At 39.2% G+C, this 20,200-nt stretch overlaps 1 protein-coding gene and 1 pseudogene across 2 annotated transcripts; both read right to left on the bottom strand.

Annotated features, from left to right (window-relative positions):
- Positions 1-652: 652 nt before the first annotated feature.
- On the bottom strand, positions 653-6,841 carry LOC4349906 (probable LRR receptor-like serine/threonine-protein kinase At3g47570). 2 transcript variants are annotated; one of them, XM_015761248.3, is made up of 5 exons: positions 6,805-6,841; positions 4,305-4,468; positions 1,522-4,213; positions 1,047-1,418; positions 653-902 (listed from the first exon to the last, which is right to left on the bottom strand). In XM_015761248.3, the coding sequence occupies exons 3-4, from the start codon at positions 4,193-4,195 to the stop codon at positions 1,048-1,050; spliced, it is 3,045 nt and encodes a 1,014-aa protein (XP_015616734.1). In that variant the 5' UTR covers positions 4,196-4,213; positions 4,305-4,468; positions 6,805-6,841; the 3' UTR covers positions 653-902; position 1,047. The 2 variants fall into 2 exon arrangements, with proteins under 2 accessions (XP_015616734.1, XP_025877002.1); XM_026021217.2 differs by having other exon boundaries at positions 4,305-6,820.
- Positions 6,842-8,962: 2,121 nt separating this feature from the next.
- LOC4349905 (probable LRR receptor-like serine/threonine-protein kinase At3g47570) lies at positions 8,963-18,708 on the bottom strand (annotated as a pseudogene).
- Positions 18,709-20,200: the final 1,492 nt, after the last annotated feature.

The following is a 20,200-nucleotide window of genomic DNA, read 5'->3' as shown; positions in this document are numbered from 1 at the left end:
TAAAAAGCCAACGGCGTCATACATTAAAATATGGAGGTAGTATTATACTAAGGGTTTGTTTGGATAATGTAATAAGAAAGTGGGATTGGGATAAGAAAATAAGTGAAGGGTTAGGATAAAATGGAAGAGGGAGAATGAACAGTTAGGATTTAAAGATATCTTTTGGTGGATGGGAAATCATTTCTCTAATAACCCCTTAGCCAAACAAGGCCTAAGCGTTTCAGATTAGCAATGACCCAATATTTTTGTTTTACTGGAATGTTCATAATGTTATCAGTCAAGTCCTCTTTATGGTATTATGTACCACTATCATTGATATCCATCCAGACTTTCACGATACACCCATCCAGAAATGTTACGGCTACTGTTTGTGATCCGACAACGACTACGTCTTCAAACCCGGTTCGTCATCAGGCGCGTCCTAAGCGTGTGAGACAGGCGAATGTTCGGATCTCTGGGCCTGAATGGGTTGGCTCGACAGCTGTAACCAGTGCATCCATATAAGCACTCGTGTAATAGGAGAGAAAGCATCGAATATGAAATAACCAAACAATCCTTCCTCCTAAAGCTACCAACTCTGTTCTGTCTCCCCTGTTTCCTCTGCTCTACCTCTATTGTTCAGATCTCATCTCTGGTTCGTAACAAGAAAGCAGAAGCAGAAAGGTGATTTCTTTTATATCTCTCCTCAATACACAAAGAGAAATACTGCAACGTAAATGTATACTGGTAAAATGTATGTTACATTGCCATAAAAAAAAGCTTATAGTGCCATATTAACACCCAATGGAAAATGCAAGACACATGAGGTAGGTTCCGTCCAATCATCGCAGTTGCCAATATTGTGTAGAATACAGAGTATACAGGGTCTGAGGGTCCACATGCTGCTGATGATTTCAGGGTATCTGCAATGTAAGCTTAGCATCAGCCCTATGTTTATTTACACATGCATTTTACTAGCTAAGAAAAGGATAATACAAACACACATTATGATAAACTACCTTGGAAATATGTACAGCGAGTGCATATCATTGAATTAGGTTAATTACCTTAGTTGCTGCTGAGGTAGGCCTCCTTAATTTTACGCAGCCTTGCAGCCACTTCTCGCATGTCCATGCGCTCATAGGGGGATGGCTTTGTGCAGCAAAGTCCAATGTTTAACACAGAACGTAGACACTCCATTTCTTTTTCCTTCATGTCCACAAGAGTGTCATGGGATAGACCATTCTGGTATTCTAACAATTCTTGGTCAACAACTTCTGATATCCTGTCAGGAAAGTTCATATCGACAAATGTTGCAATGTTCAGACCATCCTTGAACATATCGTGTGTTGGTCTCTTTCGTAAAAATATTTCGAAGAGAACTATTCCAAAGCTATAAACATCTCCGAAGGTTGAAACTTCACCACCTGTTGCATACTCTGCATAGAGCATATAGCACATGAGAATAGTTAAGTCCAAACATTAAAATAGGAAGAGAACACTCCCAACGAAACATAGTGTACCATGAAAAATAGGATTTACCTGGAGCAACATATCCAATAGTTCCATTAATTGCACTTGAAATAATTGAGTCACCGGAAGATGATATAGTGCAATCAACTTTAAACCTTGCAAGGCCAAAGTCTCCAACATGTGCTGTTAGGCTGTCATCTAAAAGAATGTTGCTAGGCTTGAGATCACAATGAACAATAGTTCCTTGGTTGTTATGGTGGACGTACTCCATTGCATCTGCAACATCCACTACAATGCTTAACCTTTGAGCAAATGCAATATGGATGGAAGCTGAACCGTTTTCATCATCCTGATTTGAGTATAGCATCATATGCAAGTCACCTTGTGACATGAATTGATATACTAGAGCTTTGAAATCATTCCCTTGAGAATCAATACTTGAGCATGCAGTTAGGATGGGAACAAGATTTCGGTGTCGCACATTTCTTAAAGTTTTGCATTCTGCAATGAAGCTTTTTTGTGCCCCTCTAGTTTGTAGGCTGAAAACTTTCACAGCAACCATATCTCCATATTGCAACAATCTCCCTTTGTACACAGAACTGTATCTTCCCCTGGCAATTAAATTGGATATGGAGAACCCATCCGTCGCTCTGGAAAGATCGTCGAATGAAACTTTAGGAAAATTTCTACCGAATGAAGGGAGAGACATAGATTTTCTCTCATGTTTTTTCCTCCAAAACAACAAGACAGATATTCCCGTAGCAAGTGACACTATGCAAGCTAAGGGGATCACAACTTTCAGTACTACGGATCGCAAGTGTTTAGTTGAACTTGGAGGTCTATAAGTGCACACAGGTAGGTGTAGCTTTGTTGCCCCACCACAAAGACCCCTATTTCCAGCAATCCATATGGCCGTTGTGTTGTTGAATATACCTATTTCTGGTACTTCACCCTCGAGATTGTTGAATGACAGATCTAGTTGTTCAAGATACTTCAAGCTACCAATAGACTTTGGTATTGATCCTGACAAGAGGTTATGAGACATATTGAGCACTTGCAAGCTTTCCATGTTGCCAAATGATGTAGGAATGCTCCCACTGAGAAAATTCTGATCCAACTCGATCTCTTCAATACTCTCACAATTACCAAGTGTGTCAGGAATAACACCGGATAGGTTATTTGATGAAAGCACAAGATGTTCTAATTGTTTAGCATTTCCTATTTCAATAGGAAGAGGTCCATCCAATCTATTGGAATATAGCCAAATCTCCCTTATTGTAGGAATGCTGAAGAGCTCTCTTGGGATGCTACCATGAAGATTGTTGTTTGGAATGCTCAGTACTTGTAGTACTTTGAGGCTTTCCAAACCTCGGGGTATATGGCCATAGAACTGGTTAGAGTCCAAGACAACATTTTCTAGTAGAGATAAATTTGAGAGGGATGATGGAATAAATCCTGTAAACATGTTTGCCGCTAGGAATATTATTTGCAAATTTTTAAGATTTCCTAGCCAATCTGGAACTGGACCTGTAAAACGATTTGAATTCAGTGCTAGACCTGACAGGCTGTGAAGATTTGCAATGCCTGCAGGAAAACGCCCTGATAGTTTATTGCCTCCAAGGTATAAGAGTTCAAGCTTCATAGAAAGGTTGCCGAATGAACTTGGTATCTCTCCTTCTAGTTGATTTTTTGCAAGTGATAATGCTCGTAGTTTGGTGCAATTGCTGAGACTATTCATGAACTCCAAGCCTTGCTTATCACTTGATTGTAGTTGATTAAATTCAAGGTTCAACACGGAGAGTTCCTGAAGTTTGCCAATGGAACTAGGCACCATCCCTATGAAATTATTTCTTGACAGATGAATCATGGATAGCTTAGAAGCATTTGCCAAGGAACTTGGGATATGCCCACCGAAGAAGTTGTTGCCCAAAGCCAACCCCTGTAGATTGGACAGTGAACTACCAAGACTGGATGGCAACTCTCCATGTAGATAATTGGACCCAAGATCTAGATCAGCAAGGGAAGAGATATTAAGGATGGTTTGTTGAAATCTTCCTAAAAGCTTATTTCCAGAAGCAGCAAATAGTTGCAGAACGCGTGATTTTCCAATTTCTTTGGGAACCTCACCATTGATTTGATTAAATCCTATAGAAAGTTTAGTTAATGTCGTAATGTTAAATAGAGAGGTGGGAATGGTTCCAGTCAGATTATTATGTACAATCCAGAGAAAATAAAGGTTAGGCGGCAAACGGGCATCTGTAGGTACTTTCCCCACTAGGTGATTTCCATTCAGCAATAACGCCCAGAGATTAGAACAATTTGCAAAGTCAGGTATCTCTCCTTGGAGTGTATTATTACTCAAGTAGAGAACTTTGAGGTGATGCATATGACCAAGTGACAGGGGGATTTGTCCAGCTAGTAAATTTTCTTGGAGACTTATATATCTTAGGAATGTTAGGTTTCCAAGAGAAGGAGATATTGTCCCTACTAAGCCTTGACCACTAAGGTTGAGATAAATGACACGATGTGGAGCCTTCACCCTGCACTTGACACCTTCCCAACTGCAGACATGGTTGCTGTCATTCCAGGACATCAGGGCTTGCTGTGGATCAAGAGTGATAGCATTCTTGAATTCAAGCAGTGATAACCGATCTGTTTCATTTCCATTAGAGGAGCAGATGACAACATGTGCACTGCAAACCAAGAACACCAAGAGAAATTTCCCGGGTTCAATAAACTTCATGGCTAGCAAACGAAGTGCCTGATGACATGGTTAAGATACAAGTAAGGCACGAAACTTAAATTGCAAACTGGTGTTATGGCAAATATTTATTTGTTGACATGCGAAGTACCTGAGGGATTTCAATGGTTACTTCCTGAAGTGAACGCACGCTCTCTCTTCTAGATCAATAAGATTTGAGAAAAAACCAATGATTTATGCCACTGCATGTGAAATAATGTAACTCTAGTCCTCTAAAAGCCGTGCAATTCAGATATGCAAATTTTCTTCAAAATCCTGCAGTGAAATGGGTGACAATCGTTACATTATCTGGTATTATGATGATGAGTTGTGAAATTGCTACTCAATTTATATTTGGTTTTCATCCCTCTGTCTTATCTCTCCTTCTGCAAGACCCTTTCCTTATTCTAGATTTCTACTTCCTCCGTTTCACAATGTAAGTCGTTTTAGTATTTCCCACATTCATATTAATGCTAATGAATCTAGATAGATATATATGTCTAGATTCATTAGCATCAATATGAATGTGAAAAATGCTAGAATGACTTACATTGTGAAACGGAGGGAGTAGTAAGCAACTAGAGCAAATATAGGCATCGATCCAAGGGTCTCTGTTCGGTTCTAAATGACTGACATCCCCAAACAGGGATACTACAGGAAATGGAACAACTCATCATCCTCTAGAAAATCTCGAACCCAAGTAGTAAGAGCCAATACCTTAGAGCAAGTACTATAAATCTCCTAAGATGTCTTGTAGACTTATTTGATGAGGTGGGGAGAAAGGAGAGAGGGAAGGAACCATCCCTCATATAAGGGGCAACCCCTATACAAACTATACAAATATGGGAGTATTAGAGTTTGAGAAAATCTAAGAAATACCATCAACAAGTGCCCCAATCCAATAAATACCATCGACCAATCCAACTTCCTAGAAATGCCATCTATAAGTGTTTTTGTCCAAGAAATGCTATCGCCTTTAGGTAGCATTAGCAGCCATCCGCTAAGTGGTTTAAAAAGACCATTTTACCCCTACGATTAAAACTTTTGCTCTTTTCGTTAAGAGAGAATAGCTAATATAGTCCCTAAAGTTTCGCTCCTGGATCATTTTAGTCCTTAATCTTTCATATTGTCTAAACAAGTCCTTTAAATTTGTTATGTGGGCTAATATAGTCCTTGGTCCCACCAAAATCGCCACATGGACATGCCATGTCACCTTCCTATGCATAGGTAAATAAAAAACAAAAGAAAAAAGTTAAAAAAATATATATGGTACATGTAAGAGCAAAAATATACCTCAAAAGGGTGAAAAAAGAGGTATTTTTTTCCTATGGTTATGTCTAATTCACCCTTATATTTATTTTTCTATGATATACGTAAGGGTATATTGGACAATTCATTATAGATTTGCATGAATGATGACATGGCATATCCATATGATGATTTTGGTGGACCCAAGGACTATTATAGGCCTTATGACAAAGGTTAAGGATTTCTTTGGACCATTTAAAAGGTTAGGGACTAAACTGATCCTACAGAGAAACTTTAGGGACTAAAGTAGCTATTCTCCCATTCGTTAACTTACAATAATTTAGTGTAAAGAGCAGCCTACAAATTAGTGTAAACTGACGGAAAAGGCGGAAGTTTTCATCGGCTTTCAACAATTCGTATGGTAAAATAATCTTTTTATAGCATTTCATGAAGGGCTGCTAATGAAAATCTAATGGCGATGACATTTTTGGGACAAAGGCACTCATATGATGGTATTTCTAGGAAGTTAGATTTATCAATGACATTTCTTAGATTGAGACGCTTGTCTATAGCACTTCTTAGATTTTCTTTTAGAGTTATTGAGGTTTGTGTGTTATAGGTTACCTATTATATAAGTTACCTTTTAAGTTATACGGAGATGATATGTATGGAATTAGAGGTGTTAGCCACCTCAATTATAAAACTTGCTCTTAGAGGTCAGCTCGCTCATCGAACTTCATAATCAACATATAGGGGAGTATTGTTATGGGAAACCCTCAGCTCCTAGGTGCCAATTAATGAGCTGAATGTACTTTGCACTGTAATAATATGCTAGACATGCAAACTAATATGGTTTGTGGTTATGACACACACTGTAAAATCTCAAGTATTATTCCCTCCGTTTTTTTAATATATGACGCCGTTGACGTTTTAAGATATGTTTTACCATTCATCTTATTTAAAAATTTATGCAATTATCGTTTATTTTATTATGACTTGATTTATTTTCAAATGTTCTTTAAGCATGACTTAACTTTTTTTTGTATCCGTATAAAAAATTTAATTAAGGCGAATGGTCAAACGTTTGTCAAAAAGTCAAAGACGTCATATATTAAAAAAACAGAGCTAGTAGTATTTAGTAATTGCTGATCATCACCTCAGATAAAATGGAACCAAAATGTCTCAAATCATCTGTATATATATGCATTACCTTTCTAGACAGAATGTGCTGTGAATATAATTAGATGTATTCTACACACAAATCCCCAAAAGCATGCAATCCAACATACACCAATCTATCCCAACAACAAAATGATGAACAGAAACGAATTAAATGAAAGATTGATATGCATGACTGAGATTACCAGCGAGAGGAGCAGCTAGCCTGTCTCATGGGGCTCATGGTCATCGACAATTCGACTGCTTCCTTTTATAACAGAAGGATACCGTGGCTTTAATTAGCACAATCTTGGCATGCAAAGACTTGATTTGCAGTCAACTGCACGAAAGATTCCAATCAGGCGCCAGTTTTCTTCAGAAAGGATGCACAATCTGCAGTTGAAGACATGAAGTGCGGAGGACTGCCTAACACATCGTGATTGTCAGTCAAGTGCTCCACTCGCATGGCTGTGGGTGAAGACGAACGTCGATGGCTTTAGCACTATCTCCACTCCCATGCACTCTGCTTCCCTGTAATGAGTGTTGTATGTACCAGAGTGCGCAAGGTTCAGTCACCCACCTATCCTATCCATCTTTGTCATTTCTTCCTACTGCTTCCCTGGAATTTGTTGTGTAGGATTAAGGTTAGTAGTAACATTCAGCACACTTTCATTGATCAAATACATATGGAATTGTAAAATTAGTATATATTAGTAACATTCGATATTCAGCACACTTTCACTGATCAAAGACATAGTCACCCACCTATCCTGTCCATCTTCGTCAAGTCTTTCTACTGCTTCCCTGGAATTTGTTGTGTTGGATTAAGGTTAGTACTTTCCTTGATCAAATACATATGTAATTGTAAAATTAGTGTAGTATATATTAGTAACATCTGATATTCAGTACACTTTCACTGATCAAGGACATGGAATTGTAACATTAGTATATATGTACTACTGAATATTTTAGTCTGATGTCCTTTGTCACTTCGCACTGAAGCTTATAGAACAGATCGAGCAACTACCTAATCCAATCTTAAAAAGATATACAGCTGCTGAACTCAAGTTGTAAATGATTCACTGTAGTTAACAAATCACCATATTCTGCGAGACCAATTCACAAAGTAAGAGTTCTGAAGAAGATTCAGAGTGACAAAATGGTTCAGAGTTTCAGAAAACAAAAACCTCAGCGCTGTAATCCCAGTCTGGCTGATAGGTGTCGTCGATTCGAAGAAAATGCAGGAGTAGAAGCCTGCTGCAGTGCGGTGGCGTTGGTGAGGTTACAGATCGCCGACAAGGAGCAGGTCGGGCTGGTTTCCGGCGATGTGATCAATCGAGGCCGCGGCCGCCGGATTGATATATTTTCCGTGAGATATGGGCCAGAGAAAGCGGAGAAAATCGTCGCTCATCGCCGCCGCCGGCCATGCATGGCTAGGTCGCCGCATTGGTAGCCGTACGTCGTCCGATCCTGGATGGAGACCTAAAACTCCGGCTCGCATGGCGGATGTGGCATCGGCTAGCACAAGCTCCAGCCGTCACGCTCCAATACGCATCCTCACTATTGCCGCCGCCGCCGTTCGATGGCTCGCCGCAGAGCTGAACAGTCTATCTGATGCCCATATAAGAATGCTTTTTTTTTTATCGGTTTTGCTATTTCACTTTGCTACAGATTTTTGGGCTCCTGTCTTTCGATTTTTCTTCTTGTCCGTAAGATCTTGCATCAAGATTTGTGTTTATGTAGATCTAACTTGTAGTTATATTTTTTTCGCTGGGCAACTTGTAGTTATATTAAGTTACAGAACTTAGTTATAGTGCACTTACGCTCTATTACAATGCACCAAAATTAGATTTTACAAATGTTTTTTTCTCTAAATTTATGATTTTTGAAATGTTTATCCCTTTCTTTTTGTTAATTCTTTCAAAATAAGCTATATCCATTGGTTGAAAATTCTGTAAGATTTGAAGCTCAAGTCTATCGAAAGATTAATAGGTAGTCCTATTTTTTATTAGGTCCCCACAAACATGGCCGCTTAGGATATTAGCAAATAAGTCTCTGTTTTCTACCACTATGATTTGTTTTATAAAAAAAACAGTAAAACACATCAAGACTATAACTTGCGAGGTGGGTGTAATTTAGTCACTTCTCTTACAAGATGCTTAAATGAGTTACTCAACTTATTTCGGTGGTGGAAATTACATAAATCATGTGTCATGACATCCGTTAAATTATACTCCCTCCATTTCACAATGATACTCTCTCTGTTTCACAATGTAAGATTTTCTAGTATTGCCCACATACATATAGATGTTAATAAATCAAACACATGCATATGTCTAGATTCATTAACATCTAAACGAATATGGGCAATGCTAGAAGAAAGTCTTACATTGTGAGACGGAAGAAGTAGTTTAGTAAATATAATCAAGTACAATAATTTGTGGTCATCATCACAAAGGGAAATAAAATGCATGTAATCAACTTCGTGGAGTACAGAGCTAGTTGTATATATAGCGAGACATAAAAGATGTAGCTTCAGGCACTCATCCCAGTTGCCAAAGATGTATTGACAAGTACAGAGTCTACAGGGTCCAGTCCACAGACTTAAGATTTTGGGATATCTGCAATGTAAGCTCAGCATCAGTTTTCCTTCTTAATTGTTATTTTACTAAGGAAAGAACAATGCACATATAATATGAGAAACAATCATGGAGATATAGATAACAAGGCCATATACCTTAGTTGCCACTGAGAAACACCTCTTTGATTTTACTAAGCCTTGCAGCCACTTCTCGCATGTCCATGCGCTCATATGGGGATGTCTTTGTGCAGAAGAGTCCAATGTTTAGTACTGAATTTAAACAACACAAGACTCTTTCTTTTGTGCCCACATGTGTTTCTTGTAGTAATTCTGGGTCAACAATCTGCGGTAACCTATCTGGAAAGTTCACCTCGACAAACTTGACAATGTCGAGGCCATCCTTGAACATATCGTCGGTTGGTTTCTTTCGTAAAAATATTTCTAGTAGAACAACTCCAAAGCTAAAGACATCTCCATAGGTCGACACTTCAGCACCTGCAGCATACTCTATGGACCGCCATGGATGGGAACGGTTTACTCGAAATGATACTATGCTGAAACAATTCACAATTTAGAGGGAAACAAAAACACAATATGGAAATGAGCATTACCTGGGGCAACATATCCAAATGGTTCCCTTTATTGCAGTTGAGTAAATTGAGTTGGAGTCATTGGATCCCATGAAGTCAATTTTGAACCTTGCAAGGCCAAAGTCCCCAACATGAGCTATCATATCGTCATCCGGAAGAATGTTGCTAGGCTTCAGATCACAATGGACAATAGTTTCTTGTTTGTTATGGTGGAGGTACTCAATTGCATCAGCTACATCCACAATGATGCTTAATCTTTGAGCAAGTGTGATCCGGTTACCGTGATTTTCCCTGTTGAATTCTTCAGCTCCGGTCGAATGAAGTAATTTATTCAAGTCCCCTTGTGGCATGAATTCATACAATAGAGCTTTAAAATCATTTCCATTGGAACTAGTGCTCGCACATGCAGTTAGGATAGGAACTATATTGCGGTGTCGCAATTTTCTTAGTGCATTGCATTCTATGATGAAGCTCTTTTGTGCTCCCATTGTCTCTAAGTTGAACACTTTCACTGCAACCACCTTTTCGTCCGTAAATTTCCCTTGATACACAGAACTATACCTTCCTCTTCCAATTAAATGTGATGTTGAAAACCCCTCTGTTGCTTTGGCAAGATCATTGTAAGAAACTCTGACAAATTTCCTACCAAATGAGGGTAAATCTACAGATTTTCTCTTCTGTTTTCTGTTCAGAAGTAACAAGATAGATATGATCATAGCAAGTGACAACATGCTAGCTAATGGGATGACGATTTTTAGTACAATAGATTGCTTGTGCTTAGTTGAATCAAAAGGTATGATAGAGCGTGCATGTAAATGTAGCTCTGGCACTCCACCACAAAGGGCCTCGTTACCATCAATTCGAATGGCACTTGCATTCTTGAATATTCCTTTTACTGGGACCTCACCTTTAAGATGGTTGAATGAAAGATCTAGCTTCTCAAGAAATTGGAGGTTGCCAAGAGATGGTGGTATAGATCCTGACAAGTTGTTCTGAGACAAGTTCAGAACTTTTAGGCTGAGTATGTTGTCTAATGAAGTGGGGATGCTTCCACTAAATATATTCCGATCCAACATTATTATTTCCATGCTTTCAGAATTACCTAAAGAGTTAGGAATATCCCCAGATAGCTTATTAGACGAAAGCCTCAAATACATGAGTTGCTTGGCATCACCTACTTCTTTTGGGATACTTCCATCTAGGTTGTTGAAAGATAAATCAATTTGAAGCAATGATGGAATTTTGAATATCTCCTTTGGTATCATACCCTGAATATTTTTATATCCAATAGTCAATTCTTGAAGCATTTTGTGATTTCCCAAGCTTGGTGGTAGATGCCCATAAAACTGATTTGACTGTAGATAGAGATATCCTAATTGAGATAAATTTGAAAGGGATGAAGGTATAATCCCTGTAAAGTAATTGTTATATAAGCCTATTAATTGCAAATTTTGTAGACTGCCGAGCCATTCTGGAAGGACTCCTGAAAAATTATTGCTATCGATTGATATGCTAATCAAGTTGCGAAGGTATTGGAAACCAGAAGGGAAAACCCCTGATAATTGATTTCCTCCCAAAAGGAATTGTTGAAGCTGAACAGAAAGGTTACCTAATGAACTTGGTACATGGCCTTCTAGACAGTTATCAGATACTGAGAAATCTGTCAAGCCGGTGCAGTTCGCTAAGCAGCTCATGAACTCCCAGTCTTGCTTGTTGCGTGCATGGAGTTGATTTTTTTCAAGATTTAGCCAATAAACTTTGGTAAGTTTTCCAATAGAGCAAGGTATAACCCCAGTGAAGTTATTCCTCGATATATCAAAAACCTTCAGCTTGGAAGCATTTGCCAAAGAACTTGGGATACCTCCTTGAAAGAAGTTGTTATAGTCTACTTCAAACCATTGCATTTCAGGCAGAGAATCAAAGAGATTGGACGGTATTTCTCCATTTAGATAATTAGAACTAAAAGCAAGACCCACAATAGTAAAAATGTTCAAGATGGCTCGTGGAAACCTACCTGCCAACTTATTCCCATCAGCATAGAGGATCTGTAGTATGGGAAACCCAGCAAACTCATGTGGGATGTTCCCATTAATATTGTTATCCATGATGCTAAGCCGTTGTAGCGATGTGATATTGGCAAGAGAGGAAGGGATGGTCCCAGTAATATTATTAGATGCAAGAATCAAATCTTGAAGCCGAGGGGAGAAATTACTGTTGAATTGTCCAACTAAGTGGTTGCGACTGAGCCAAAGAGACTTGAGGTTGGAACAATTTGTAAAGTCAGGTATGTCTCCTTGTAGTGTGTTGTTGCTCAAGTCGAGGGTTTCAAGACGATGCAGATGACCAAGGGACAAATGGATCTCTCCTGTGAATGAATTGGTGGATAGGGAGAGAAATTTCAGGAATGTCATGTTGCCAAGTGCAGGAGATATTTGCCCAACTAAACCTCGATTTGTAAGGTTTAGAGAAATGACACGATGTGGAGTTTTAACCCTGCACAAGACACCTTCCCAACTGCAAAAGTAATTGCTGTCATTCCAGGACATCAGGGCTTGCTGTGGATCCATACTGATTGCCTTTTTGAATTCAAGCAGTGAGAGTCGATCTGTCCCGTTCTCATATAATGAATTGCACATGGTTTGGTGTCACGCCCGGAATTTCTATCCAAAATTCCAAACGCTTATATGTGTGTGAACCCTCGTCCAGGAATCAGCCGAGGCACACAATAACAAATTGATAATAGAGTACAATTATTACTCTAATTAATAAGCGAATAAAATGTCATTACAGAGGTAGATAGTTCCTCTCAATCATAAAGATCTAAGCAGCGGAAAAAAAAAAGATAAACGGCGCAGACGACTCCACTCCACAGGCAGCTTGACCAGGGCTACACCTAATCCTCCACACCAGCAGCATCACTGTAGAACTCCTCCTCTGATGAATGATTGCAAGGTGAGTATATGACATACTCAGCAAGCCACGCAGCAAATATGCAAGTGCACAAGGATACCAAAGAATGGCATAATATAGGGCTCATTTGCAAAAGCAGCATTTAGCAAACATTTGAGAATTATAAAACAGTAGAGTAATTAATCATCAATTTTAATCAACACTAAACAGCACACCCGTGCTGCTCAGGCCCAACCATCCTGAACAACCATACCCGGCTGTACAGATCTATCTCCAAACCAGGAATATACCATTCCAAACCAGGAGCTAAACAAATTATTACCAGTTATAGCATCTTTTATTATGGTGAGAAGTGTGAAACTAATCACGAAAGACATTGTTAGACCCGCCCATAACCGCGGGCACAGCTATTCGAATAGTTTTACTCTGGCTAGAGGTGTACCACTGTACCCACAAGACACAGCCCCACAACATGTCACCATGCGCCTCAATACCACCACGGTACCTCAGAAAGGAGCTGTGACAGTACCCCTCGCACAACACAATCCACCACAGCGCACCATTCCTGGATCATAATCACCCCCTTATAAAACAAGGCATGGACTCCCCAGCGACCCCCGTGGGCTTATCTCCGCCACTTCTCAGTCTGGTGCTCCGCAATGAACCATACTATACAAAAGGTAAAGCCGTTGCCCACGCTGGCTTGTGGTTGGCACAGTTAATGTTTCACAACCGAAACTCGTGAACCGGTCCTTAATTGTCATGAGCACGACCATCAAAACCATGTGCTCACAACTCACCATTATCAGGTTTTAGTTGGCAATTTAATTAATTAACCAATCACGATTGACCATCGTGAGCTATCATTAAGCCATCATTAAATAATAGTGAGCCATAAGTTATCCCAATAGTGCTAATGTTTCTAAGCATGGCTAAGCAATCATATCTAATATCTAGCTGAACCAATATATAAAGCCCAACTAGTCAAGTTATAATAACCCAAGGTATCAAGGAATAAAGTAATCAAGAACAAAAGGGCTATAACAAACAATAAGTTAATTCCACCCAATGACATTCGAAAATAAATGCAATAGTTGAATAGAAACAATAGCTTTAAACAGGATCAACATGCTCAAAGGGTTGTTTGGGATCTGTGTGACTTGCCTTGCTGGCCTTGGAACTCTTCAAATTCTTCTCCTGTAAAAACGGACTCTCCGGAAACGTCGGAATCTAAAGAGAAAAGAGCAAAATCACCAAAACAGCACATAAACAAGCATGAACAGTACATGTGGATATTTTTAACATGTAGATCTCAATTTTAGAAAAATTTAGAGACTTGAACCAACTAAATCCGAGCTAAGATGAATTAGTTATGAATTTTCAAAGATTAAATCGGATTAAAACACTTATATGGATTTTAATTGAATTATGACGCAATAATGAATTATTTTTGAAAAGGAAAAGGGAATTATTGCGTCAGCGGCTAGGGTTCGCGGTGAATCGGGTGCACGGCGGCGGTTCACGAGATTGGGCGGCCGAGATCGATCCTATCCAAAACGGACGGCCAAGATCGATCGGATCCACCGCGGCTCACGGATGGACGACGACGATGACGTCAGCGACGACGTCACCACCGGCGGCGGCTCGGGCGTGCATGCTCGTCGGCGAACGACGGCGCGACGGCACGAACGGAGGGCACCAGCACGTAGAGAGCGACGCGGCGAACTCACCGGTGACCAAAACGGCGGCGGTAGATCAACGGACGGCGACGGCGTCGAGGAAGAAGCGGTGGCGACCTTCGGCTTGACGACGGCGACGGTGTTCCGGCGGCCTACGGCGACGACGGAGGGGCGAACGAGGTCGGCGATGACTTGGCGATCACGACGGCGGCCTTCCCGAGCGACGACGACGACTGGAGTGGCGGCGGCGCACGGCTGGACGAACGGCGGCGACGGCGGCGCTAGGCTACACGGCGCTAGGGCTCTACCGGCGACGAGAGGCGAAGGCGAGGGTGGCGACGGGTAGCGGCGGGCTTGGGGGTCCTTTTAAAGGGGCAAGGAGGCGGCGACGAAGGCCCACGGCGACCGGCGACGTGAAGGAACAACTAGGGTTCGGAGGAGAGAGATCGATCCGAATCGAACTCGAATCCACGGATTTCCAAACCGAATTGGCGATCGATTCCAAAAGGAAAAAGGTAGAGAAGATCCCGAAGATCATTTCCCCTCTACTAATTTCATCGGAAACGGAAAGGGGCAGCCGGATTTGGAAGGAGACGGCGGCGCGGCTTGGCTAAGGTTCGGCCGGGCGACGGTGCGAGGAAGACGACGGCCCTGACAGGTGGGCCCCACCTGTCAGCGGGCTGACGCGCGCGCGCGAGCGGGCGGACTGGGCTGCGGTCGGACTGGGCCGACTGGGCCGAGGGAGAGAGAGAGAAGGTTTTGGGCCGACTTTCGGCCCAAAGCCAAAAGAGGATTTTAAAAACCTTTTTCAATTTAAATTATTCATGAAATGCAATTTCATTTATTAAAAATACTTCCTTAGCTCAAATAAATCCCAGAAAAATCTAGGAATTATAGAGTTAAGTAAAGTATTTAATGAAATTTTATCTGGCCCTATTTTATATTGGAATTTATTAATTAAAATTAGATCTTCTCTTCTAGGCTTTTAAAATAAATTCTAATAATTCCAATTAAACAACAATTTATATATTTTTGATTTTTAGGGTGTGACATTTGGATTACACTGCTAGCCATAATCACCAAAAGACACAGTCCAATTATAATGATCTTCATGACCAATCCACCACTGCCAAATTCTAGGTCTTAGTTATTTCTACATATAATAAATTAAAGTAAGATATTATAAATAGTCCATAATGTGAAGAAATAGTTTTTTTTCTTGTAAAGAAACATGGAAAAATGTCACCTACTCTCTCCATTTAAAAATATAAGACGTATTAGGTTTCTACATGGTCTGCAACATTGTATTTTTAACCATTAGTTTTTATTATAAACAACTACAAAATTAGCCTCACGTGAAAATATTTTCAAATACAAACCTAGTGATACTATATACATTCAAATACGAACCTAGTGATACTATATACATGACACTAAACACATGTATTTTTATTTAATTTTTAGCCAAAATTTTAAAGTATTGACTTTGTGGAAAACAAGGACACCTTGTATTTTCGAACGAATAGAATAGTACTCCCTCCGTTTTATATTATAAGTCGTTTGACTTTTTTTTCTAGCCAAACTACATTAAGTTTGACTAATTTATAGAATATTATAGTATTATTTTTAACACAAAACAAACATATTATCAAACTATATTCAATGTTAGATTTAATGAAACTAATTTCATATTTTAGATGTTGTTGAATCTTTCTGTAAACGTAGTCAAACTTAACAAAGTTTGACTAGAAAAATTGTCAAATGACTTATAATATGAAACTGAGGGAGTATATTACTAGTAAAGGTGTTAAAAAGTGTATTCATCTTTTAATTTGTTAAGAAGTAGTACTTAGTTACCTACATGAGGAATTAATTATGATTCGGATTTGTTTTCCTTTCTAAACACTTGTGGCCGAGCAAAAGATAATTCGAAAGGAATAACTTTTTTTGCGAGTGTTTTTAGTGTTCAGAACAGTTGCAACAAGCTTAAAATCATATGAAACATATGCATATCGTGGTGGGAAAAGTATGAATTACCCCTTGAACTACTAGGATAATACGTATGACCCCCCCTAAACTACAAACTTAGACATTTGACACCCTGATTCATCAAACCGGACGAATCCCCTCACCCCCTCGTCGGCGAACGCATGTGGCGGGAAAGCATCGACACGATAGCATGCTTGTTATGCCGTCTACTAGTGAGCTTCGCGTACTTCTGCTGCCTCCTCGAGCAAGCTCCACCACCAGTGCCTCCTCTCTAGCAAGCTCCGTCGTCACCTCCTCCTCCAGCAAGCTCTGCAGTCACTGCCTCCAGCATGGATATTTGGGGCGGCATCCTCTACCGTAGAGGATGGAGACCGCCACCGTCACCAGCTCCATGGAGGGAGTCACACAAGTTGAAGGATGGAGGTTGTCGCCATCGCCAGCCTATGGAGGGAGTTAGTCCACCGCCCTCTTGCCTGCTCCGTCCAGAGGTAGAGAGAGAGAGAGATCGAAGGGGAAGAAGGCAGAAGAAAAGAGAAGATGGGAGAGATGTAGCTGATAGTTGGAGCCTACTTATTTTTATAATTTTTTTAGCTAACTGGATCACCAAGTTTACACCACGTAGGATCAAAACCACTCTGGAACAGGTTAGGGGTGTAATTTGTCCGGTTCGATGAATTGGAGATGTCAAATGTCTATTTTTGTCGTTTAGGGGGTAATTCATACTATTGTAATTCTTACTTTTTCCTATCATGGTGATACTGAATCTGTGTTAGCAATAGTTGCAATAAACACCTTTTCGGCTGTCACATAAAACGGTGTATCGAAAATATCAAAGAAAAAAGAATCTATTCATATTATAGTATCACGACAATGATTTATCGCCCCGTGGACACATAGCATTTTTCAATTGCATAATGGTTACCTGTAACAGCATGTTTATAAAATTCCAGATATGCACGTATGTATAGTAAACCGTTTCGTGTAAGGCGGTTAACCTAATATACCATGGTTTGAGCACCAAAGATTATAAACAGGCCTTCATCCGCATGAACTTTTAATATGGTACCAAAAATGACCACTACAATCACATCTGGAACACTTGGGACCAAACCATGGCAAGATGTTACCATCACCCCCGTCTTCGTCTGAGGAACTGATCCCTCTAGTTAATGCAGGTTTTAGATGCAGAGTCTTTTATTTTTGAAACCTAATTAGATGCAGAGTCTTACACTAGCTTGGAAGTACTATGCTCCATAATGGCACATGCGATGAAAAGCAAGCTAACACTCTGTTAGCTCCTTCGGGTTGGGAACCCACGTCTCCTCCACGCGAAAAACGGAGCGATCCATTAGCACGTAATTAATTAATTATTAGCAATTTTTTTTAAAAATGGATTAATTTAATTTTTGAAAGCAACTTTCATATATAATTTTTTTTAAAAAAACGCACCGTTTAGCAGTTTGAAAAGCGTGCGCGCGGAAAACGAGATATGTGAGTTGGGAAAGTGGGGTAAAGAACTCAGCCAAGTAGTGATACATTTCCTCTGTTCCGTAATAGGTTTGGTTTTAGCTCCTTCTATTTGTCCTAAATAAGTTTAGGGCACATTTGAATCAAAGGAATTTCATATGATTGAAATCTATAGGAAATTTTACTATGTAGCCCTTTAATTCAAAGTATTGAAGTTTTCCAAATCCTACAAAATTTATGTTTTGGAGAAAACTTAGCAAGAGGTCTAACCTCTTGGTAAGAATCCTTTGAGTCTATCTCTCTCATCCAATTCCTGTGTTTTTCCTGAAATCCAATCAAACGATCATTCCTATATTTTTTCTGTGTTTTGCAATCCTCTGTTTTACATTTACATTCCTGTCAGAATCCTATATTTTCCTATTCCTCCGTTTTTTCATTCCTACGATTTAAGGGGCCCTTGTTTTTAGAGTAATTATTGCATCAAAGTTTGATAAAGTAAGGCTATTGTATTGGGATTTGATAAAGTAAAGTTATTATAGTCTTTTTTTTAATTTTATATTGATATGTACGTGTAAGATAGGTGAAAAATAAACTTAACGAGACACAAATATTATGTCAGGGTTAGGCTGTAAAAAATAACAAAATTTCCATACTTAATTGTTACCCCTTTTATTAATGTATTATGGAAATGAAATAGCCGGAACAAACAAGCAGAGATGCTTACAGCTAGGTCGGCTGCAGGCTGCCGGCACTCGAATCAAGCTGTCCAATTGTTTAAAGGCGACTGAAGACCTGATTGATTGAATCCAAAATAACAAATTATTTTGCGGAACACCGATGGATCGATCGAGCAACAAAACTAGCTTAGTAAAGCAACCGAGGGCAGAATGATACATACTTGCACGCATGGTATGTGCCTTAATTTATAGGCACAACGAACCAATTGAAACGTAATCTCATCAGTCTACTACTACTTTACTGACTGACTTTGCGGGCCTTGCTTCGACGTCGCGATGAGTTGCAGCTTGTACAATAATAAGGTGGTTAGTAGGAAGGCGTCAGACTTGGGTAGTTTGAGATCGACATTAATTTAAGTGGAAGAAGTCGCTGTGAGATTGACTGGCCTCGTCGTTACGTTTACGCTTATAGCTATGAACTGCTTCCTCCGTTTCACGATACAAGTCATTCTACCATTTTCCACATTCATATTAATGTTAATGAATCTAAATAGATATTTTTTTAACATTAATCTAAATAGATATATATGTCTAGATTCATTAACATTAATATGAATGTGGAAAATATTAGAATGACTTACATTGTAAAACGGAGGGAGTAAAATTTTAATTTTATAACTTAATTTTATGATTTTGTACTTCTTTTATCATAATTTATTTTACATTATTATTTACTTTTGAATTACTAATTACTCATAAATTAGTCTTTATTTGCTAATAAGTCATTCCGATAAGGGTAGACGTCGTCAATCGACATTTGCATTGCATGAGGACAACCTAATTAATCAATCGATTGGCAGTCGCGAGTGCATGTTTGGCATCCTTTTTTTATTTTATTTTTGGAAGATAGTTAAGAATTATCTTTGCCATGCTTGTAAAAGTAAGTTTCTACCAAAAGGTAGGTTTAGAATATACTCCCTTGACTTTTTTTAAGTCAATTTTTTTTAATTTTATTGTTCATATGTGCTCAAAACAGACAGCTCTTGGTTCTCAAAGTACACCCTCCAGTCTCATTCGTTTCATCTCCCATTTTCCCAAGCACGAAAGATAAAAAGTACTGCAAACATTTCATCACGATGTACTGTATATCTTGTTGGTTTATATGCTTTAATTATTTAATACATCGTCTATAATCCCAAATAACAAGATTGTAACAAATTTATAGTTGTATGTCTTATGAGGCATGGAGATATAATATATTTCTATTATAAAAAAAAGGATAAGATTGTAAGTTTCTACCCACGGACCACGGTACGTGCTAACACATTGCCATGACTAACATTTATCGGCGATATCAATCGACGACTGACTGGTCTAAGTCAACCATACATGCATGCATGTATGTAGCTCGATTTATTCATATCACCTTGTCGAGGAGCTCAGTTTTATTCTCTCTTTATTTTAATCTGGTATCCCAAAATGTGAGGATATAATGTTGAAGCACACATTGTTATTATGAAAAAAGTATTTGTTTCTAAAAAAAGTAACTGAGATTTAAAAGAATCAGTTAATCAACAAATAGAGAACTCCTATATTCATTGGACTATATGTATGCCAAGCGTAAATAAAACGGATGCAATATGATGAACAAATTGTGCACTCCGCAACTAATTCTTAGTTTGCATAGCTATACTGTTGACTTCGTTTTC

This window comes from Oryza sativa, chromosome 11 (assembly GCF_034140825.1).
Source record: "Oryza sativa Japonica Group chromosome 11, ASM3414082v1".
NCBI lineage: Eukaryota > Viridiplantae > Streptophyta > Magnoliopsida > Poales > Poaceae > Oryza > Oryza sativa.
This window is presented reverse-complemented; position numbering and strand designations above follow the sequence as displayed.